The following is a 24,171-nucleotide window of genomic DNA, read 5'->3' on the forward strand; positions in this document are numbered from 1 at the left end:
AACCAAAGAGATCATGTCGACTTCAGGTGGCACAGCACTGACTTAGGCCCCCGATACATCAACAGTGATGGTTGGAGAGGGTCCACACCTTCCGGTTTCCCAGGAAGCACAACCTGGACTCCAACCTGCTGCTGATCTTCTACTGCTCGTCCATTGACAGCCTGCTGACATACGGCATCAAAGTAAGGTACGGCAGCTGACCAGATGGGAACAGAGTGAAGTTTCACAGTGTAATCAAGGCAGCACAGAAGATTATTGGCTGCCCTCTCCCCTCCTTGGCGGACATTATTTCACCCGCTGCCTCAACAGAGCAACAAACATCATCAAGGGCAGCTCCCACCCAGGTTTTGACCTGTTCGACCTGCTTCCCTCAGGGAAGCGCTACAGGTGCATCAGCACAAACACTGACAGACTTAGGAACAGTTCCTTTGCAAAAGCCATGAGCACCCTGAACTCACACATGAACCGACGACACAGTTTCAACCACCAATTCAAGCCTCTCCTCTATACACAGAATATACAAAACAACACCCACTGTGCAATATTTAATTTATGTCAAATACCCCACTGTAAATATAGATATTGACCTGCTCATATGTACAGTGCCACAGAACTGTGGACCTCACCCCCCTTTCTTCTTTCCCCACATGTCTGCACTGGGTAGGAGATGCTCTCAATCTCTTTGTACATGTGTATAGTGACAATAAAAGGCATTCTAGTCAATCAGTTTAGAGGGTCAAGAACAGCAGGGAGAGAACCTGCCTATTGGGGAGGTCTTTGCTGGTAGTTTGTGTGGATGTGGTGCTTTCTTGGCCTCACCTAGCTGCTGAGAAAATGAGCTACCAGAACTTTTTTTTTTTTTTTTGGCATTGTACACATTTATTTCTTACTGTTTAACAGATTTCTCATTTCTTTTTACTTAATACAGTAAAAAGAAACACATTGTCATGTTAAAAAAACTGATTTGCACTGTAAATGTTCAGCTTCAACTTTCAATCCTTCAACAATGGAAAAGCCATTTAATTGTACAAGTGTTAAGTAAAAACAGACTTCATGTTTGATTAAGCAGAAATTCTAAAACTGGTCAGAGTTGCTAAACCTCTGACTGTTTTCATAAGTGTTTAAAGATAAAGAGGAGAAAACTGAGAAAACTACGAAAACTGCTTCACATCCAGGTGGTTGTGGATCAGATTTATAAGACAGCATAATATCAAAATAGATTGACACTCTGATAGTGCTGCCCACATCTAAAACAGTTTGTCTTTTTAATCCTTTTCACATGTGCAGTCTCCACGGTGCCTGTTATTTCCTTGAACAGTAATGAGAAGAAAAGAGAGTGAAATTTACAGCCTTTCTACATATCAGTGTTTGTTTGGTAATTAGTCAGGTGACCATCAAAAAATACATTTAGTGCAAAAGACATCTACAAAATGTAAATCATCTGGGAAATGCAGATAAATAATAAACTTCATATCCGCTCACATCAATAGACATGTTTTCAGACACTCCAAATAAAACACAAATTTTCAGTAAAAATTAACATTTTTTGGACTTATTTTAAAATGGATGTCAAACAATGTGTGTGACACTATAGCTGTGTGTGAAACTATTGTCTGATCGAATAAAACAAAAATTAGTTCGTTTTAAAAATAACAACACGATACAATTTTTTCGAATTTTGGTCAGTTTTGAAACCGTAAATCAGAGGATTCATAATAGGAGGAATGACAAGAAACTCTAATGCTACAAAGTTTTGAAGGGGTCCGAGGCAACTCTTTTCGAACCCAGTCGCATACTTATAATATCAGTAAGTATTGCCACAAACAAAAGTAAATAATGAGACGAGATGTGGGACACATGGTTGCATGAACTTTGCCCTGTTTTCTATAGACTTTTACACATGTTTGAATGATATACATATAGGACCAAATTATAAAACAAACCATGAAGCAATAATAATTATTGTAATATTTGCAGATATAGCATTGATTGCAGTTTGTGCTGGAAAACAGCGAGTTGAACATACCTCCAGTTCACACACAGAAGAGTCTGGAATATACGGGCTGCATAACTTCAATCTAAATGTAAGAAAGGTATTCACAGCCATATGCCGAAGGTTGTGAACCACAAAAAAACATGCAACCTTATGACTCTTTGCTTTTGTCATGATAGAGTGGTACTATCAGTGGCTGACATATGGCCACATATCTGTCATAGTGCCATGAGTGCAAGATCGACAGTTCACCCACAGACAAAAGAGTAAACTACCTGATTCTGAATAAGGCAACCGTAATAATGAGATGAGATGAACATCAGAGAGGGAGATCCCAGAGAAATCTAGGGGTAGAAACCTGCTGTTCCATAAAGTGCATTGATGCAAAAGACACAGAGCAGAATATACATTGATTCATGGAGGTTGCTTGTCCAAGATGATGATCACAATGAGAGAAACATTGACGAGGCAAATGATGCAGTACACAACAAACTGAGGAAAAAGAGAACAAACCTGTGACTGATTGTTTCATTGAAACCTGAAAGAAAAAACATTGTTATGACGAACATTATTCATTGTGATTGAGAGACCTAAGTGAAGCCTAGTCTCTCACTGTATCTGTTCTCCTCTCTCCTCTATCAGGTACAGATAACAGCAACACGTGAGCTGGGATTTCAAACCAGCCAATCATTGATCTGGAATAAAAGCTCACAGCTTTGGAAAATCACAGGGGATTTAATATGTATCATGTACTAAACACATAATAAAACAAACCTGCAGGTTCTTGAAAAAGAAATATTAAAAAGTCTTGCAACTTTATTAAAAAAATGCTTTCTTCATAATACTGTTAGGAATTTTTTACATTTATGCCAATTAAACATAATTGTCCAGGACTTGTTGTGGTTTTCTTTTGTTTTTTGTTTGTAGTCTTTTGTAGTCCAGTCAGATCGTTGTTGCTTCAGTGATAATGATCAGGCTCTCTGACGTTTGCTAAACACACTAGTAAGACAGTAGAAGTTCTTGTGAATGTTGCTTTGTCTTTGCCTCTTAGTAAGTCTGTGGAAAAAAGACTTGTTTGCACCTGTTACCTGCCACTTACCTGTTACTCTGCCGTCTGCTCACTCTCTACCTTTCCTATTCCATAAGGGAAAGATTCCAGCCTGCACTCCCTCCTTTGTCCATTCTGGAAAAGTGATCAAGCTCCTCAAAGCAGAACTCCACTCATGAAGCCTCAAGAACCCAGCTATTTCTCCAATTTTCTGCAGTGTGATGTAACCTTACCCTTACACAAAACACATGTTGACTGGTTGGTCAGTAACCCATGAAACCTCCAATAGTTCCATAAGAATGGAGACCTGGTCCAATGTTTTGTAGACTTTTGTAGAATCTACAAATTCTTCTTTCCAGCAATGTGATACTGTTTGTGATGCAATGATTGACTGGAAGTTTTTTCAACATTTTCCTAAAATCGTTGTTGATAAGCTTCCAGGACAAGCTCCTATGTTGTAACACAGTTTTCTTTACAATTTCATAATTAACAACCGCAAACTGGTATACACCTCCTGGGCTTTACCGACCAGTTTACGGTATAATAAAAGCAGCCAAAACTCCTTGGGACAACTTGCAGTTGTTGAAATATGAACCAACTTTGTCTTCACGAAATGGAAGGGACTAGTTGAATGTGCTTTGTGATGTCAAAACATATAGAAATAGTGGTGGATGTGCTGGGATGACCACACACAGGCATGGAAACACACGTGAGCTTTTCTCTAAGTCCAAGGCCCGAGATGCATAGCTTGCATCTCAAGTTGTTTAGTGCGGGCCTCCATCTGTTTTACACAGAGGGTTAAGCAGAGATCCTCAGGGTCCTCAGCTGCATCATTCAATAGAAGGCACTTAGATAGAAAGAGCATAGAAAAGAGTGCCTCTGCGAATATGTGTAAATGAATGAATGTGGCAAGTTGTGTAAAGCGCTTTGAGTGCTCAGACTAGAAAAGCGCTATGTAAGAACCAGTCCATTTACCATCAGCCTGCACGCTAGCAGGGAGCATGTCAGTAGCCTCCGGCACTTTGGCATCCGGTCCCAGTTTAGTCCTGTCTGGGGGTCAGGTCATAGCAGGAATGAGGCACCTGCTCCAAGCAGGACCCAAGCAGCCACAGGAGACAATCTTCTGTCACTACATGGTGTTTATTTATAGAAAGGAAAAAAACAACAACCACACAGGACAGTCAGCACTTCAGGGTGAGCCGAGGCCAAAATAATAAACAAATAGACAAAATAATAAACACGGGGAAGCAAGTAAACCTCTGTCACAGGCAGTTCTCCAGATACTGCAAAAACAAGTATATATGACAACGGCTATAACACCATGCCTTTATGGTATACTCTGAAATAAATATTTTTCATTACGATTTATGATTATCCCCCTTTGTTCTTCAGACACTTTAAATGATCTTGCACATATATAAAACTGGTCAGAAAATCCAGTAAAATCACCGAAAACTTGTTCAGGTAAATCTGAACAAGCAGAACAAAGATGATATCAGGTTTTTCCTCTTTTATTTTACTTATGAACATAAAATGTCAGTGAAGTTTCCACACAGAGTGCATTTTGTAATGGGTGTTAATCATTTGCCTTAGACGAATTCTCTGAGATATATAATTTGTAAATTACATGTAAAAAAAAAAAAAAAAATGTATTTTTTAGTGCCAAAAAACTTGAAATATAAAAAGATTTAAGGCACAAAAAGCAACTTCCTATCACTCAGTGTCATGATGATGCAACAGTTCAATAATAGTTTCTTACCAATTTAAAAAAAAACAAAAAAAAATGTTCTCTCTCTGTGAAATGCTCTTAAACGGTCAATATTTAATTTTTAATTTACAGTGCATATTGGAGTCGGCCTGCATAAAATTGTTTTAGATGATTTTATATCATTTGGTCTGAGATTTAACTTTGACTCTACCAAAAGTGAACATGTGTGTGATAAATGTGGAGCTGTATGAATTCTATGTGACAGAGCTGTTAAAGTGTGTAAAATTAACAAAATGCTAATTTTATCATTTGCTGGAGAACATCACATTTATTAATTATTCCCTTTTAAAAGTAATATGTTGTCCATAAACAAGAAAACACATATAATGAATTTACACATTTTTATTAATAATATGTATGAAGCATATCACAAATGTTTGTTGTTGTTGTTTTTAACTCAACTCTTTATTTCAGTTTGTTTTTCTGAAACAGTCACAGCACAGGATCATGCGTTAATATAAATGCTGAAACATGAATCTATCCGCATTTACTCACATATTAAAATAAAGTCATTCTTAGCAGAACCATAATCCCTATTTAATTCTTTTAAGTTGATAATAAAATAACCTTTTTATTAGAAACGGCACAGATTATTTTACACTATTTTCTTTGTCATATGACATTTATCTAATTAGGCATGATAAGTTTCTTAGGATACACTTTCTAATTTCTGGTAACTTTAAACCATACATGAGAGGATTTAAAATGGGGGGAATCACAACAAACTCCAGTGACAGAATGATGCCCAGAAATGGATTCAGCTCTTCGAGGTCAATTCTGCTGAGGGCAACATCACAAAACACAGTAATGGAATAATTGACAAAAGTAACAATGTGTGGCAGGCAGCTCTGTATGACTTTGCTCTTGAACAGTGACGAGCGCTTCCTACAAACCAGGAAAATTCGCATATATGTATACAAGACAAAAGCAAGTGGCAGAAACACTGTGGTTACGCTCACAAACATGCCAATAATATTATTGATCACTGTAGGGACACACGACAATTTTACAACAGGCCAGTTGGCACAAAATACCTTAGGTATCTTATTGCCACACAGTGGAAGTCTGGAAGCCAAATAAACACAGGCTGCAACTGAAAAGGCTGGATAGATCCATGCAAAAGCGAGCAACTTGGAGATCACCCTTGAAGTTAGTTTGCTGTGGTAATGCAAAGGCTGGCATATAGCAACAAAGCGATCATATGCCATTATGCCTAAAATAGTAAGCTCATAGGATGCATAGGTGTAAATGATATAGATCTGAGTGTAACAAGCCGAACGTGCAATCAAGTTTGAGTCAGACAGAAGATCTCTTAGAAATCTGAAGAAAAATCCACCAGAGCCATACAGAGAGTTAATTGAGAGACACATAATAAAAATATACATAGGCTCGTGTAAGGTTTTCTCTCTTGATATGACCACTATTATGACAAGATTCGCTGAGATAATAAACGTATACAAGAGTAAAAACAAAACAAATGCCGGATAGCGGAACTTTCCTATGTACACAAACATCGTCAGATTAAAATATAGTGGATGGGAATTGTTTTCCATTTACCCCATAGGCAATGGGCAGTACCACAGATGAGCAACAGAGAACAACACAATTTAACAGAAATATTTTCAAACCAACCAATTATGTAAAACAACAGGTTAAAAATATTTGTAATAAATCTGGACAAGTTAGAAAATAAACAACTTTTAGTCTCAGTTATATTTAAAATATAAATTCAGCGTTTTTAAGCCTCACCACAACTGAAAGTCCTTTGTGTTGTCATTGTGTGTGGTCTGTGGAACAGCAGGTAACCACTGAGGATTAAGAGCGGTGCTGAGCGCCTCTTTAAGTAGTCACACAAAACTGTATGATGGCAGCTGACACTCATCGTTCCATGGAGAATCTAAAACAATGATAGTTTACATTATTGATGATTGCACTTGTGTACAAAAATACAAATAAGTACACAGTATTATCATGATTCACTCACCAGACACTTTCTCAGTTACACCATGTTCATATCCAGTTTGAGCCTTTTTTTTACTTCAAAAATGCCTTAATTCTTTATTTTAGAGGTTCCATATTAATATGATAGCATCACAGAGTTACTGCAGGTTTGTCTGCTGCACGTCCATGATGCAGAACCTGCCATTCCACTGCATCTGAACAGTGCTCTTATGGACTGCAATCTAGTCACTGTGGGAAAACCAACATGATCCCGTCTTTGTGACATGGCACGTTAACCTGCTGGAAATACCCATCAGAGCATGAGCACACTATGGTCATAAAGGGACGGACATGGTCAGCAACAATTTGCTTGGTAAGTTATGATGGTATCAACCCTGGTCCAAGTTCCCACTGCATTCATTAAGGCTGTTTGTGACAAGGATGACGCATGACAGGTCCAGAGGTTTGATTTGAGAGCCAACTTTATTCACACAGTGCGGCCTGCAGCTCTCAGCAGCAGGCCGCACAGACACGTTGCCACCACACACACCAACAACCCTGAATCCCCGTGTCTCTAACTCTCCGGCCAGATTGCGGATGCCGTGCAGGTGTGTCCGCGTGGCACCGCAGACCACGCCCCACCACACTGTTGTCTTTTTCTGTGTTTTGATCTTGTTTAATTAAATATAAACAAGCCTCTAAAAATAATCAGTGGTGATTGTCGGCTCGCTGGGGTTTTTGTTGTTGTTGTTGTTGTTGTTTTTAGCAATATTCGTTTGTGTCTTTAAGCTAAATTTTTAAGACCTAATGATGAAACTGCAGCCCATGGGCTCATGGATTGGAAGACATCAAATAGCTCAATGCTTCACTCTGAGGCAAAGATTTGAATTTGTACATGAAGCTTAGGATCAGGAATTTTTTATAGCAAGTAATCCAAACAACACAGCAACATATTAATGGCTAACCTCGTTCAGTCAGATGTTCTCTTGACTAAAGTTTGGTTCATTTTCAGCGCCTTTTTTTGCCATATGATTTGTCTTTGACCATCAGGGACCCTGAAATTGACTTTTATTCAGTGGAAAAGAGATAACACTCATCCTTCATCTTCGCTAATGTATTTATATTATCCTTAACACAGCTTTGTAACTAGCCACCAGGTAGCACACCATTATATGCCAGCAAGCCAAAGTTTAATAAACATTGCTGCTGTTTAGTTTTTCCATCTTCATTTATGCATAAAGTGATTGCAGAACAGTACATGTTAGTCTCTTAGAAATCCATTAGTCAGAACATGGTACATCATCTTTAGATGGAGACCAGCGAGCTAACTTCCTGCTAACTTCTAATCAGTTAAGTCTCATAAATCCTCTTTTCATGGTTGTCTGGAGGTTCAACTTTATTGTCACACCTGGGAGAGCAGCCAAACAGAATATTTTATTAAAGATGAAATATTTTAGGCTGTTTTTAACTCACTGTTTGTTTAGGTTTGAGAACTAAAGAAGAGTTTGAACCTGGAAATGACCAATGACGTCAGAGGCCGCTGTATTTAAACACTGCCTCTGATTGGCTGACTAGAGATTTGTGTTAAAGAGACAGGTTTGTGAGCGTGGGTAGCTAACTGCTGGTGATAGAAGCTGTTAAGTCAAACATGACTTTCAATAGCACCAGTTAACTTTTGAAAGGCCCAAGAGGGGGGGAAATAAGAGAGAAATATCCTGCGAAGATGACGTCACTTCCTGTTTTGCTGATGTGTGCTGTCACAATGCGATGACGTTTATTCCAATGTAGGAAGTGCCATGAGCAGCTGATCAAATCGGCAAAACGTGTTTGTGGATTGTAATGTTTTTGTTGTTGCCAGCAGTTTTTACGCGATTTTTCCAAAGTGGAAGGAAACCGCGGCCTGGGACAAGTTGAGTGCGTGATGTGTAAGTAAAACCCTCCGTTTTCATATGCAAAAAATTATTGCTTTAGCACGTTTTGGTTGCAATTCTGAAACCAAGATGAATTTATACATGATTGAAAAAAGAAAAATGTAGACAAAGGAAGGAACCGCTCATGATCTCAGCAGGATAAGCGTTTACAGACTATACTATATGCATACTGTGAAAGTAAATAATAGATGTTTTTCAATGGCCAAGTCAGTCACCTGAACTCAACCTCACAGAACATTTTCAGGTATCAAAACAAAAGTAAAGGCCTGACAGAGTCTCTCAAGGCTGATGTTCAGTAATCTTTGTCTGGGACTTTATTCCACATTTTAAAAACACAACTTATAATTTTGTCTAATTACTTTAAATCTTCTGAAATGGTGGACAGCAGTAAACATATATTATGTTGTTTTGGGATAACTGGGCTGAAATAACTGATGATGCTTATTTGGGAAGGACTTATCGGGTTCAATATTCCAAATCACATTTGAGGTCTCAGGTCCTTACTTTTAACTCCCTGTATGTGTATTTAGGTGGATAGAGTGATGCATAATGGAATACTAAAGATGGATTCACATGCATGAAGGATTTATAGGACAAACAAAATCTGTTTAATTTCAAACGTTTAAAAAAACTTATCAAAAACACACACAGGGGCATGAATGATGCAAGGACACTGAAAAGAATTGTGTGAGTCCCTCGGCCCTTCTAGATGCCCATCACGGCCATGAACCCCCATGTGTATCTGCCTCAGGTGCCAAAACACAGAGCTTGGGTGATTAGTGTCAGTAAAGTGAACTTGGGTGAGCTGTAGTCAAATAACGTTTAATTCATCTCCTGGTTCAATGTTTGATGAGGCTGAAAGTAATGAGAACCCATGGGATGGCTCACTGCTCAAGTTGGAAATGGTCAACAGGTCATTCATTACCTTCATTATCCCACAAGAGCAATTATACACACTTTGCAACGCCCAGAGGGCTGTGCTGGGTTACCAAATCAAAACAAAGATGTTTTTCAGTGTAAGTGGTCAAGAGAAGATCGCAAACTATGACAAACATAGAGTGAAACCAGCTGACTGACCTAATGAACATGTTTGTGAGACTCTATGATGGCAGCAGTCATAAACTCTGTTTCATACGTTTATGCTACACTGTATATGCATAAAAGGGCCCATAGCAGTATTTACCTTTAAGGGAACAGTGTTACTACTACTAATACTGTACATGTTCCTTTTGTTTTGTTTTGTTTGTAGTGTAGTAAATGTCAGATAAAGGAAGCATGACAGATCTTTACTTTGACTATATGAACATTATGTCGGCGTTGGTAATGGGTATTAATTTTTAAATAACTGAATATGAATAACTTGTATAATATCTTATTGTACTGTGCAATACTTTCTATGAAGATATAACACATTTTGGGGTAGAAACAAAATTCCCAAATACGATTCTAAAGTGCTAAATGTTGCCAGCACAAACAAAGTTAGTAGAATTTTAAGCAAAGCAAAAGACATTTTCTGAAAGTTTGACCTTATGTGATCTTGAAGAAGAGGTCAGAGGTCCAAAGTGATATTTAGAATCCTCATGTATCATTCCCTACATATCAATATGTTGTTAATGCAGATAATGACAGTAAGAAACATAGTCTTAAATACCTTTTATAATGCATTTTTCTCACTTTGACCATCAGATGAATCTATTGACCTTAAAGCAGAGGTCAGAGGTCAAATGTGACATGATATTTTTACGAGGCCTTTTGGCAATTTTTAACCAATAAATCATTAACTGGAGCTTGAACACACTGATGAATTATTACTGGATTGTTAACATAACTTTACACTCCTACAAAGTTTCATTCAAAACTATCCTGTATGACACAGACACTCAAAAACATAACCTGCTTGGTCGAGGTTATGACAAAGCATTTTATCACAGCAGTCGGCTATAATATAATCATAGCCAGGTGTCCTTTGCTAAGATAAACCTTTTTTTTAACTGTATATCTTGAAGACATACTGTAAGGAATTTGGGGTATTAAGTGCCATCGTACAGTAAAAGGAAAAATAATAATAAAAATCATAAGTATGTTTTGCGTTCTCACTTGAAATCATGCAATACAGTGACTAAAACTGTAGTGTGTTCTCCACTTTTCTATTTTGTTAATGTTCCAGTATGAGACAGTACAGTCTGTAGAAATTGTCCCATGAAAGGGTTAAGTAAGAGGCCCTGCCCCTGTTGTGCACTGTTAGCAAATCTGCAGCTGAGTTTAGTTCCTGGCTTCAGAGACACCTTTCAACTCGTAAGAAGCATTTTTTCTTCAACAGTTTTACTTTCTGCTTTTCTTCCCTCAGTGTTTGAAACGTATCTCTGCTCTCATGTTTGAGACTGCAGCTTCAGTTCAGTGATTTTTTTTCCTGTTAATGCTTTGATTAATGTGGAAAAACGCCAGTGCAGGAAAAAACAGGAGTCCAGTGTGTGTCCGGACAGAAAGCAGCTCTAACAGAGACTGTAGCAAGAAGACAAGAGAAGACATGCAGAAGCTTTATTAACAGAAAAGCAATTAAAGTCAAACAGGAGGCTGAAGGGCAATACGGGCGAACTTTGCTCCACAAAGAAGGCTGCTTTACAGCCCAGATTAAAAGGCCGCAGTTGTAAAGAGAAGAGTGAAAAGGCAACTCCATGGCATACCGGCTCTTTGAAGGGAAGGATCATGCTTCCATCTACCAAAAGTATCGCTTTACACCTCCAGCAGGGCTCAAGGATATTATTATCCAGTACTTAGATAAAAAGGTATGCTTAAAATATAATGTGCAAATTATCTTCACATATGAAGGCCTTTCCTGAGGAAAGACATTAACAAGTAGCAAACTCATTTCTGCAACTCCAGAAGGGACAGCCACATGAGCTGGCGGTGGATCTGGGATGTGGAACGGGACAGAATTCACGTCTGCTGGCACCGCACTTCAAGGAAGTAGTGGGTCTTGACATCAGTGAGTGTCAAGTGGAGGAGGCTAGAGCTGTGCCAGGGCACCCCAACATCACGTACAGGTAGGAGAGCTTCCGGGCTGCAGCCTGTAGGAGTGTGTACAGTAAAGTACTTCGAGCAAGTGATTTGCAATATCATGCCATGGGCGGTATCTGCCTTCTTATCTGGCTCACAGCAAGAAAGTACATAAAAGTTTTCTTAATGCCAAACTGTTCTTTCAAGACCATGTCCACATTTCTCTTATAACTGCCAAGTCCACAGCTTGAGGAACATTTCTATTGTAAATCACTTGCTGAGTACTTCCTTCATGTTTCACCGCAATATATTTTCCTGAGTATTATCAAGCTGATCAGCTTTTAGCTGACTAGGTAAAGGATCCCTTTACATGGGCAGGTTGTGTATTGTGTCTGTTGCATTTGCAGAAAGGGGACAGCAGAGGAGCTTCCATTTTCAGATGGATCTGTAGACCTGCTGACGGCAGCTTCAGCAGCGCACTGGTTTGATCAGTCGAAGTTTCTGGCAGAGGCAGGTCGGGTCTTGAAACCCAGAGGTTGCATGGCTCTGCTGGGCTTCAGCGATTATAACACCAAACCCACCTACCAGAACTGTGGAGACAGGCTCAAAAACATCTATGAAGAGGTAGGTGCAGACTGATAATCAGAGTAGTGTTAGTCCATTCCCATGTGCACCGTTGGATTCCTTTCAGTGCTCCTGGATCTCTCCCTGAAAGTGTCCTGTTCTACTCAAACATCCATGTGTGCATGAGCGTTATCACCTTGGCAATCAAACATCGACTTTGCCAAAGAGCCTGCAGCGTCTGAGACAGAATCAGCTCATGAATGTGACAAAGAACACTTCTTTTGCAAAATGCCAGTTCTTTTCACTTCATACGAAGCATCATTTGTAAATTTTCTTGAAGTTTAATTACTTCAGCTGCAGTTTTTCAGTATATTTTCATGTTCAGTGAGAGAAATCTGGTCTGTTTAGAGTCAGATTCAGTGCTGTGACTGAGGATCTGTGTCTAGTTTTGTTAAACGTCATCACTGACAATGTTTGTTCACATGTGAAGGTGGATTCAAACATCTTCCGAGCACGTGTCTTTATGTGAGAGAAGAATAAAACTCGAGCAGTGATACTGTCCTGAAGTAATCTATCTGTAGCGAATCAAAGTGCAACAAACTGTCTGTGAAGTTAATTATCTCAGTTTCAACATCAGCAACGTGGTTAATTTTTAGCGCTGACAAAACCTGGTGCAAAAACGCTGCTTTTGTTGCTTTCCAAGAAGAGTTTCAGATCCCTGTTCCTGCTCGGCTTCCATGAATTTCTTGTATTTCGCTGTGTTTAGTCTCATTCGTGATGATCCAAACTGTAATCTTTCACCACAGAAATCTGCTTTCCACAAACGAACCACACAGCTTTACTTCTGACTTCAGTAAATACTTAGAAGTCTTGTCTTATTGAAAACTTCACATTCCACATCAGTCTTTCTTTTGCCACTGTGACATCTCTCGGGGCTAGAAACTTTCAGGAACAGTGACGGTGCATTCCTTTGTGCACATCTACATACATTTAAAAAAAAAAGTAGTTGCTTAAAAATAAAAGCAGCAAAGTTGTGTTGTGATTTGTGACCCGTGTGCCACATGATTGCATCCACTCAGAGGCAAACACAAACATATATAGATCTATAAATAGAGATGTACAGATAGATAAGATGTATAATAACAATAAAAGTGAAGTGTACAGCAATTTAAAATTAAAGACAAAAATGATAAACACCAAGACAAACACAGCAGCCAGCACTGGACTGGCTTTTAAGGTGGAACACCCAACTAAATATAGTTTGCCTAATGTAGCGTAGACTAAAGGTTTGAGGAAAGAGCTAGCAATTCTGTCCCTTAACAAAATCGAACACTACAGCTAAGCCTTCTCTCTGTTATAAAATGCATAACTTTTTATTTTAAAATGTTTGTACTTTGGTAAATGTCTCTTGTTGAAGAATAATACTGGGCACTGACTGTTTTGAGAATCTCATATTTTTGTAAAGTCACTATTCGCAGCAGTTCCACCATTCACTGCTTTAATGTATCATTTGTTTGTCTTTTTAGAGATGTACTACTTTGACAGCTTTTGCAGACAGTCACATAACAAATGGTGCAGTACCATCTCACACCTCTATGAACTCACTTCCAGGTGAAGCAGGCGCTGCAGCCGTACATGAGCAACCCAGTAGCTGTAGCTGACGGTAAGCTGGACCCGCTGTACTCTGCCATCCCCTTTCCAGATAAAGAGAGGTAAACACAAACACATCCCTGTCTTTATGCTACCTCTGTGATGGTTAAATAAAAACCGCTTAAGCACAAAAACAGCATTAACTTGTTACTTCAGAGGAAACTCACTGCCAACAATACAAACTTAGGCTGGAATGATTTTTTTCAGCTGTGTGTAAAACTAATCTTGTGCCTTATAGGAGACATTATTGGTGCTTTTTCATCAGATTCATTGTATTATTTTACTGATCCGACAGGATTGATTGTTTTCAAGCAAAGTCCTTGATCTCAGTGAGGCATCTGGTGGGTTTCATGCAAAGCTGGTCCATGTTCCAAGCCTACGCTTTGAAAGACCCCAAAGGTGCTGAAGAGCTGCTGTCCAACACTGAGAGGAGGTCACCTGCACACACAAATTCTGATATTTAACTGGCCCGTGCCTGTTATTGTGATCTGACTCACACTTTTTGGTGTCACTGATCTTCTTACAGGTTCCTTCAAGAGATGGGAGTCACGTCTCCTGACACTGAAGTGGAGCTTGAACTGGATTATTACTGCATCCTGGCCTGCAAACCACATTAATCAACACTTCAACATTCAGTGAATATCACTGTGAGATACATAAACCTGTTGTTCTAAATAAACCATGTTTTTATCAGCAGATTCTGTGTTTTACTGATTTTCTTGAACTGGACACATGTTTCATTTTGAAGTGAATAACCGGTGTCTGACATGCACAGTCACAGGTTACATAAGTGGAAAGAAAGAATTGAAGATTAACCAGCTGTGTCAGGTCAGGGGGTGGAGGTGGGTGGGTGCTTAGAGGAGTCTGTCAACGGTCTTGATATTGTGGGTGGCCTGTCCTCTTATTGTAACCATATCAGTGCCCCTTCCTTAATATTTCCAATAGTTAATCTGATGTTCCAGCTGAAAGAATAGCTGTCATTATCACTCGGAAATCAATTTAAGAGATTTTTCACATAATGAACTGTCAGAATCAATAGATATGTCTTAGTGTAGGTATTATTTAGGTGTAGTGTAAAATCCATCCCCTCGTTTCCACTTCTCATGGTGGGGTTGGAGCCTATCCCAGCGGGTACTCTTAAAACTTTACAACTTAAAGTGGCCTAATGGGGTCAAGATTAACTCTCTGTGCCAAATGTGTTTTGCTAAGTAACTGTAAATCTCTCAAGAAAAGATATCGCTGAAGTTCATCATAATTACTTCCTTGGAGGTTTTTTCATGAACGTAATCCATTCTTCTAATGGTACCTAACACGTGGGAAAAGAGGAAACCATTATGTTTCCTTGCAAAATAAAATGTGTTGTAGGTGACATTTAAACTTTTTGGTACAGGAAATACTGAAAGACTCCACTTTAGCTGTAACACACACACACACAGACACACACAGGAGTTTTTATTGGTTCTGACGGGAGCACATACCATCACATGACCCGTAATCTAACCCTTTTCTCACACAGCGCTTTTGAGCTTGACCCAGATTTCAGTTTAATGTTAATATCATGGCTTAATTTTGACATTTAGAATATTAGAAATCAGTATTATGTAGGGAAAGAAGAAAACAACATTATTATAACAACAAGCAAAAAATAGGAGTATAAAAAAAGAGTGTCTCTTTAAAAGGCTCTAATTATGAAGCAAATCAGGTTTTGGCAGGAGTGGGACCTCCCACTCCACTGTGTGTCTTTCTTTGTGTTTGTGACTTACTGCTGATTCTCACAGTGGAGTGTAGAGTTTCACTTCTCTTATCTGATCAAAAAGAAAAATACACAGACAAAAAACAACAACACCACATTAGGTAACTTATTACTTAAACTGATGCTGGTTCAGCTGTTTAAGAAGGCTTCAGCTCACCATGGCCTACCGCCTGTTTGAAGGCAAGCAGCATGCTTCTTCCTACTGGAGGTACAGGATCTCTCCATCAGGTCATCTATTTCAACACGTGCTCGATTTCCTGGAAAAACATGTAAGTGTGACAAATGCTTCTCCTTCAAGAATCCTTTCCACTGTAAACTGCCATCAAACATTTACAGCGCGTTAACATGTTGAATATTTTGTCAGAAAGGTCGGCCCTTTGAGCTGGCAGTGGACGTGGGATGCGGCTCAGGACAGGGCACTCTGCTGCTGGCCAGACACTTCGCCTGTGTGGTGGGCACTGACGTGAGTCCCGCCCAGCTGGAAGTGGCTTTGCAGCACGCCAAAGAGCCGAACATCACGTACAAGTAAGAAAAGACCAAACGAGTCAGAATTCATCAAAACTCGTGCCTGTAAAAAAATAAAGTACCACAGTTGATGCCACATCATTTGTTCAGTTCTAGTAGGAAAATGTTCCTTAATGTAAGCCTCACAGCATGACCAGCCTTCACAGGACAGGGGTTACATTGTTCTGCCGCGAGCTACGTGTTTTCAGAAGTCCTGCATAAACACTCTGAAAAATGATCCTGCAGTCGGTCAAAAGTTTCACTTGGCCTTTGCTCCTCTTTCATCTTCAGACAGTGTGGTGCCGAGGAGCTGCCACTCGCTGACAGCTCAGTGGACCTGGTGACGGCCATGTCTGCCTTCCACTGGTTTGACAGGCCACGCTTTCTCGAAGAGGTCCACAGGGTCCTGAAGCCCCGCGGCTGCTTAGCCTTGCTCAACTACACCATTGACATGGAGCTCAGCTACGCCGACTGCTGCTCGCACTCACTAAACCAAGTCTGCAAAGAGGTGCTCGCATAATATCCACCTAGAATAGACTGCTGTGTTTTCATTACCACTGTTTATAGTCTAGTGGTTTTTAAAGTAATGCAGCAAAACCATTTCTGGAAAAACTCTTGAGCGCTCACTTATACACCACAAAGTCAATATGATTACTAAAATAACTCTTTTCTTTAAGACTAAACATTATTCAAGCTTCATATTCATGTCCAGGAAGGTGATTTCAGTTAAAATAGTTACATTTAAACTAAATAATTCTTACAGAAAAGATTTATGTAAGAAGGATTAGATGTTCCTGTGTTTAAAGTCTGTTTTAGAGGGTAAAAAAAAGTCCACCTTAACTAATAAATATATAAGGAAGGAGGGTTTGTGTGCCACTCAGATGTTATTTTATAGGAATGTGAGCGGTGAATAACGGCGCTTTCAAAAAACAGCCAAAAGATGATAAATAATAATAAAGGAAGCATCTCCTCTCTGCTTTCGGTGGAGTTTTATGCACCAGCTTCATTGCCACATCATCCAGAGAAACAGCACTTGGTGCAGTGCAAACATAAGGACACAGACCTCATCAGAGTTTGGATTACTTTGCTGTTAAGAAACTAAGATGATGTGCGTTGCCATCTAGAGGGCGTTTCTGGTAAAACAGCCTGAGCTGAGGGGTGCAGTTGTTTGAGTTGATGAGTGAGGTGCACCAACTTTGAGTGGACTGTAACACACAGCTCATAGTTATCATAACTTGAATATTACCGAGTTATGTCTGGTTGATGCTCTTTGTCATATTATTAACAAATTCATAATAAATACTTCTCATGGCCTTTTCTGTTGGATTTGCCAGTTTTATGCAGCGTTGCAGCCGTACTGCAGCCCCCACCTTGGAGTGAGCTCTATTAACTTGTACCGGGAGGCCTTAGAAACTATTCCCTACCCTCACAAGGAATGGTAAATAATCCTAACTGTTGTTGTTGTTTCTTAATATGGAATTTTCGCAGCAGACCACCATTACTAATGTAACAGACGTTTTAATTCTTTCCAGCATATACATGTTGTGTACTTTATAATTTGTAACATTTAAAAAATAAATAAATAAAAATAAAAATATCACTTTAGCTATTTTAATGTTCAGCATCCACTTTAAAAAAAAAAAATCCCCATGGCATGTCTGATGGGTATTTTATTTCTCTCTCTCTCTCTCTCTCCACTGACTGCGTTCATGCCGCGAGTGTATTTTGTGTTACAGGCAGGAGTGTTTGTGGGACAGAAAGACCATGCCTCTGTCCAGCTACATGGGGCTGGTGGAGTCTTTCTCCAGCTATCAGGCTCTGCTGAGAGACGACCCGCAGGAGGCCTCCAGACTCTCCCAGGGCATCTGTCAGAGGTGAACCGGGACCTTCACGGTGTATATGTGTCATAATGACAATAATGTGTTTTGACAGTTTAATGTTTCTCAGTGTTAAAATCTATTACATACAGTAACATGACAAACATGTCAGCAGGTTTTGTGGATGATAATAATGTCAGTGGAAAAACCACAATTATAGGTGTAAGACTGGCATTCATTGTTGTCTAAGCGAGTCCCTCTAGCTGAATTATCATGCGCTCTGCTTCCTGTGTTTCTCTGCATAGGCTGATGTCTGTAATGAAGGTGACCTCTGCAGAGACAGAGGTGGTGGTGGCTGTCAAGTATTACTACCTTTTGGCCTGCAAACCACAGGAAGCCTGACACCCGTCTCCTCCATTATTATTATTATTATTATTACAACAACAAAAATGAACCTAATTAAGGATCCAGTAGAAAACATGTCCTGTTTTTGTTTTCTCTTCAGTTTCTCTGTGCACAAATGTATCTCTTTGATACTCAAAATTTAGGACAAGCTCAGAAACAAATAGTGCTATATAATGCTTTAATTACATAATTTATTTCCTGTATTTTAACTAAAATTAGTCACGTGTGTACATTTACCGTACAAACATAAGAGTGATATTCATCATCACACTTAATAATCCAGCTTTTATAAAACCAGCCTTTTCATAGAGAAGTTGCACAGAAAGGTTGTGCAGATATTATCTGCTGAATACGCACTTTTCCCTATAAGCACAGAATTATATACTCAGTGTTTGCATCAGATTGCTTTAGTAAATTCTCAGAAACATGTGAAGCCTTCATGGTGTTTCATAAGTTGCCACTAGAGGGAGGCATTGATCAATGTTCTACTGATGACTGAGACCATTCCGATCAGGTTTTTGTAAGTCTGGCAAAGCACCACCATTAAAACCCGACTGCTGTGTCCTTGGTTTCTTCATCATCACCATTATCAGTGTCTGCTTGGCTTCATTGCCCAGGAGGAGATGTAAATGAAGTCCCTGTTATCTTAATGTCGGTGTGCTTGGGCCATTTTCAACCTTCAGTCTTTGAAAGTTCATCGCAGCTTCTCTTAAATTTGTTTGCTCAGAATCTCAGTGAAAAAAATAGAATTACCTTAACTATCACAAGGGGTTGGAGTTGCTATTGCTTCTTAACAGTTCTCTAAGACCTTGTATCACTCTTGTCTACAGGGCTTTAGAAAACCTTTGAACTTCTCAGGGCCCTCATCCCATTACAGACCACAGTGGATTTATGGGCTTGTTCTCCAGACTAATCCTTTTGTATTCTTGTCTTTACTGAGCTGAGAGTAACTTTGTCATGTTTGTTATGCTTAAAATAGCCTCAATTATGTTCACATAAACCCTGACTTTCTAACTGAGGGCCTTTATTATAAACACATTATAGTCCTGCAGTGCAGGAGTGTTAAACATTAGAGTGCCACTTGTTGCTGCTGGCATGACTTGAGATCATGGTTTGACTCAGGAGGGCCAAGTAAGCATGTTTGCCTAATCTGAAGTTGGTCTGCTTTAACCTGACAGGACATCCTCAAAATATGTAGTTACCTACATTTTGTTTCACTCTATATCATTTTATTTTTACAGTATCTTCTTGTCTTCCTCCTCTGACCAGGCAGAAGTATCTAACAAAATCTGTTAAGTAGTGAAAAACATGACATTCTCACTTCCCGGTGCTTTTTGATTTTCTTCTTCCAATTTCTGGATTTTTTAATGATTTTTTTTACCTTTAACTTTTTAGTTTCCTTTGAGCATTATTGCAGTTTTTTTTTTTAAATGTAATTAATGTAGTGAAGGTGACAGCTGATTTAAACTATGATAGAATAATAGTTGTAAATAATATTACTTTCATGTATTAAATACAACAATTTACTGTGGCACATCTGCGTCCTCCTTTCTCTCTGATGTTTCAAGTGCATGGGCTCCATTCAGATCTCATTATAAGCACCCTGCTATCATCTAAAGATATGGAAGGAAATCAATAGCTGTCTGTCCTTTGAAATCACATCTGTTCTGTCAGGCTGCTGACAAAGCTTAGCAGAAAGTCAGCTTGAAGGGATTTATTTTTATTGATCTGCTTTTGAATTACATCTTTGCACAATGGGGTACTCTGTGCATGCATCTCTGCAGACTCCACATCTTTGGGCACAGTCTGTGTCTATGTAACAGTTTCTGATTTTAATGGGAAATGATTAAAAATAATGTGAAAGCTGAGAATAATTTGAAGACCACCTGGAAGTCAAGAACACAAACAAACCAAGATCAGAATCTTCAACTCTGATCTTAAATCAGTTTTGCTCTGTGGTGCAGAACATAGGAAGCTGAGAAAGGCTCACAGACCTTCATCAGCAGCTGTCTAACGAACATTTTGAAGACTTACTGGTCTAACTTGATCTGCAATGACCTGTAGGAAAAAGCAAAACAAAGACCTGCAGAAGAAGAGGAGGATGAGATGGGTAGGACACAAGGGAACACCACCACAGACGAGCCTGAAGGAAAGGAAAAAAGAGGCAGCCCAGAGTTTGAATAAGCAAATATTTGAATATACAAATATGAGCTAGAGCTCATTTGCATCCTCCTCCTTTGTTCCTCCTCCATCCCTATACAATGATCAAACAGAAGCAAAGGGGCTTAAGGAGAGTTTTAGTTTCGTCAGCGCACGTGTGCGGTGATTTGTGACTGAAGAAAACTCGGGTGTTTACATCAGAGACGCCAGGCTCTGATAGTAACTCTCATTGAATTCTGCAGAATGTGCTGGAGCAACTTCAAACCAACTGAGATATTCTGTCAAACAGTGAGCATGTCTGATGTGTCTGCTAAACACGTGTTTCCATCTGTGCAGTCTTGAATGTTATGCATTAAAAACCAAAGCAAGGATATTAATAACAGACAAATAATTTTGTAGAGCATACATCGTAAAATGAACACAAGGAAGCACAAACAGTCCTCTGGTGACTCAGTGTTTTCTGGTACTTGCAAACACTGCACATTACACATCAGCTTCCCGCATGCCCGAGGACAGCATGACCAAATACTTCCATCAGGGTCTACTTTTTGACACAATTCTTCTTTCAGCACTTTGCCCTGTCACGTCGCATATTCCTAAAGCTCACCTACAACAATAACACCACATCTAATGGTACATGAGTAAAGGTGGATTGCTTGTAATGGGTTTGACACAAAAGGTATACCTTTTTCTGACATGACAAATTTGAGCCTGATACACGTTCTCTGGCAGCACTAAGCTACATGTCTTACTCTGCTCAGGAATCACTACTGCAGGGAATTTCAGCTCATAACATTCTTCTACATTTCACACATAAATGAGTCTGAATGAAAAGCCAACAGGTTAATGGCTGTCTGTATTTACCATCAGGTATAAGCATGACTGATCTGCAGCTAAACTCTGATCTTCTGTGTGTTCAGACACTTTTCTATCAGAATCAGCACAAACGTTTTGTTTTTGTTTTGTTTTTTAACTTTGAGCTACAGAAGCTCGTCTGTCAGATCAGACCTTAAATCCTCATGTGCATCCATGAACCTTGGTGGTCCATGACCCGTCACTGGATTACCACTGTTCCTTCCGTGGACCACTTTTGGTCGATCCCTATAAACCAGGAGCAGGGCTGTGGTTGTGATCCAGTCATCTAACATCACAGTTTGGCCTTTTGTCAAACTCAAAACTCACCGTTTTTCCAGCTTCCAACATCAACTTTGAAGACAAAATGTTCTCCTGCTCCCTGATATAGTCCACCCACTAACAGGTGCCATGATGAAGAGATAATCAGTGTCATTCAGTTCACCTGCAGCGGTCAGAGCATTACACCTAATCGGTGTAAGTGTTAGTGCAGAGATGGACTGGCATCCTGTCTGCACTGTGCTCTGTAAAACCCCTGTTCCCTGAATCAAACAAGGATGGATTGTTTTGTCTCACACAATAGTAACAGATTTTTGATAGAACCTAGCTGATAATAGCAAGTTTGCAACAGACATAATAACGGTATAAAAATGATATCACAAGCATTACTCATGTTCTTGTGGATACATTTTCCTTTAAACTGAGTGGACACTGTGCCAACATCTGGGTCATTTGGTCCAGTGGGGAGAGCAAAGCCCCAAGTGTAACTTTTTGTTTCTGCATGATTAAGACTGGAGCCTCTGGGGCTGATGTCACTGCTGCTGCAGTCGCAGTGTGATCTGAATCGACAGCCAGACATGACTTTATTGTGCATTCAGAGTAACCAGGGGTACTTCTGGGGACATTTAAGAAAAATCTTTGTTAAAACTATTTTTTCTTTTTATTCTGTACTTTGGTTTCTGAAAAAATATGAGCAAATCTTTGGTTCACCCATAAACTACAGATGTTTATTGTGCCAGTTAGAATATGAATTAGAAATAACAAAGAGCTGCTGTCCTTGGATACAAGCACATAACATACAGTGGTTTAATAAAGTACCAATAACAGTTTAACTGTATTTACATTATTTAGGTGACCTGCAAATTGTCACCAAAGAAATACTTAAAATATACAGTCATTTTAAGTGTTGCATAAATTTTGCAGAAAACAGGCAATATTTCCCCATCCTACATTATAAGTATGCTGTGGAGCCATATTATTGAGTGACTTACCTTTTTACATCGTTATTTATTAAAATAGTTTTTAATCTTCCTTATATTGATGTGCATGATGGATATTCTATGTTTATTTGTTCTTTTTTGCTTAATCTGTACTTAGAAGCTGCTGAAATTGGCCGATAATATAATAATTTCTTTGTGTTCTGTAAAAACTTGACTTGTTACTTATTGTAGGGTACTATCTGTACGTACTGGTAGGTAAATATAATCACGTTGTAATTTCAAATAAAATACACTGAAATTCCATTCAGCTGATTTTGTACTGTATGAACTTGCTTGTAAATTTTAGGAATAAATAAATAAATATAGCAGATTGTTTTTGTTTACTTTCAAGGCAGCTGTGTAATGAAGCTGGCTCGGAAGTGAATAATTACATGCAAATGCAATCCTGTGGTTTAAAGCTGGAACTCATTAGTTTTGCTGTAACTTGATAATAAAGTCACCAAAAGCGGTTAGCAGTCTCCACAGCTCGACTTAAAATGTCAAATCACTGTGACATTAAATCAAGTGAGTACCTCAAAATAGCACATGCACTGTGAGGAGCGCACACAGCTTCAGTCGGTTAGAGTTATAAAATAATAACTTGTGTAATATTTTCCAAGCAGCGTGACTGAATCTGAGTCACGGAAGGGAAACGAAGATTAAAGATCTGCCTTCAAGGACAATCCAGAGCCACCGGCGTGTAGACAACATAGCAGCAGAAGATAAATCCTAATACGTTTCTATGGGACTGTTTTTTTCACTTGGGCTGAATACTTTCCAAGGCACCGATGGGCTTCAGACATCAAAGCTGACAGAAGCTAATTAAACATTTCAATTTCAAGATGTTTCTGAAAAGATAAACAGAACTCAGAAATTCCTTAAGGGGCACTTCTGTCAGTTAATTGCCTCCTTTGGGTATAAAAGTAACAAACTTTGTTTTAAATCCCCCTCTTTAGTCTGTTTTGATCTCTGAGGCCCTGACGTGACAGCATACATAATTTTAGTAAATGTCTTGATTTTCATACTGGATTGGGGTCATTTAAGGACAGAAAGTCTAATTTGTCTATTTCTTTAGTCTGTGTTCTTGATCTCTCGCTCTCTTTTTAGGCTAAAACTCTCATTGATTTATGAGAGTATTTATTTGCTTGGGGTTCGAGTGTAATTTTTGCACTATTAATTATAAATATTTACTTATTTACTTTGGTTCTCGATCTCTACAATGAAGCACCAACACTCCCACAAATAAATACAGATGTACGCTTTGTTGTTACTGGACATCCTCCGAATAACAAACGCATTGTGTGAAGCGAGGAAGTGAACGTAACACAGTCACGGGGTTAGTCCTTTGGTCAGAAAGCCTGATGGCCAACACCTGTCTAAACACATGTAGATGAAAAACAGAATGCGCACCCGCTGCAAGATTAATACGCCCCTCCTGTTTTAAGACCCTTATCTAATCAGACGGGTCAGTCAAGAGCATGTGCTTGTTTACAGTGACAGCACCACCCTCCTTCCTTGTTCAACTGGCC

General features: G+C 39.2%; 3 protein-coding genes and 1 long non-coding RNA gene across 6 annotated transcripts in view; 2 read left to right on the forward strand and 2 right to left on the reverse strand.

Moving 5' to 3' along the window:
• The window catches only part of LOC120731370 (olfactory receptor 142-like), a 7,590-nt gene extending 1,146 nt beyond the window's left edge, over positions 1-6,444 (reverse strand). Inside the window, exon 1 of the mRNA XM_040028381.1 lies at positions 5,452-6,444. Coding sequence (XP_039884315.1) covers positions 5,452-6,362 — 911 coding nt within the window. The 5' untranslated portion in view covers positions 6,363-6,444. The remainder of the gene's footprint in view (positions 1-5,451) is intronic.
• Positions 6,445-8,382: 1,938 nt separating this feature from the next.
• On the forward strand, positions 8,383-14,588 carry LOC120731004 (putative methyltransferase DDB_G0268948). 3 transcript variants are annotated; one of them, XM_040027717.1, is made up of 7 exons: positions 8,383-8,675; positions 11,029-11,467; positions 11,565-11,725; positions 12,086-12,302; positions 13,854-13,954; positions 14,188-14,325; positions 14,419-14,588. In XM_040027717.1, exons 2-7 carry the CDS (start codon positions 11,357-11,359, stop codon positions 14,507-14,509), a joined length of 819 nt encoding a protein of 272 aa, XP_039883651.1. In that variant the 5' UTR covers positions 8,383-8,675; positions 11,029-11,356; the 3' UTR covers positions 14,510-14,588. The 3 variants fall into 3 exon arrangements, with proteins under 3 accessions (XP_039883651.1, XP_039883652.1, XP_039883653.1); XM_040027718.1 differs by having other exon boundaries at positions 11,127-11,467; XM_040027719.1 differs by having other exon boundaries at positions 11,132-11,467.
• Positions 14,589-15,668: 1,080 nt separating this feature from the next.
• On the forward strand, positions 15,669-19,460 carry LOC120731007 (putative methyltransferase DDB_G0268948). Its single transcript, XM_040027723.1, has 6 exons — positions 15,669-15,914; positions 16,010-16,170; positions 16,441-16,657; positions 17,484-17,587; positions 17,886-18,023; positions 18,272-19,460. The coding sequence occupies exons 1-6, from the start codon at positions 15,804-15,806 to the stop codon at positions 18,366-18,368; spliced, it is 828 nt and encodes a 275-aa protein (XP_039883657.1). The 5' UTR covers positions 15,669-15,803; the 3' UTR covers positions 18,369-19,460.
• Positions 19,461-19,535: 75 nt separating this feature from the next.
• Positions 19,536-21,768, reverse strand: LOC120731008. Its single transcript, XR_005695257.1, has 3 exons — positions 21,540-21,768; positions 20,366-20,454; positions 19,536-20,257 (listed from the first exon to the last, which is right to left on the reverse strand). It is a non-coding gene; the product is annotated as an uncharacterized LOC120731008 (long non-coding RNA).
• Positions 21,769-24,171: the final 2,403 nt, after the last annotated feature.

The sequence above is a fragment of the Simochromis diagramma genome, unplaced genomic scaffold (genome assembly GCF_900408965.1).
Source record: "Simochromis diagramma unplaced genomic scaffold, fSimDia1.1 OVJJ01000343.1, whole genome shotgun sequence".
NCBI classification, from domain to species: domain Eukaryota; kingdom Metazoa; phylum Chordata; class Actinopteri; order Cichliformes; family Cichlidae; genus Simochromis; species Simochromis diagramma.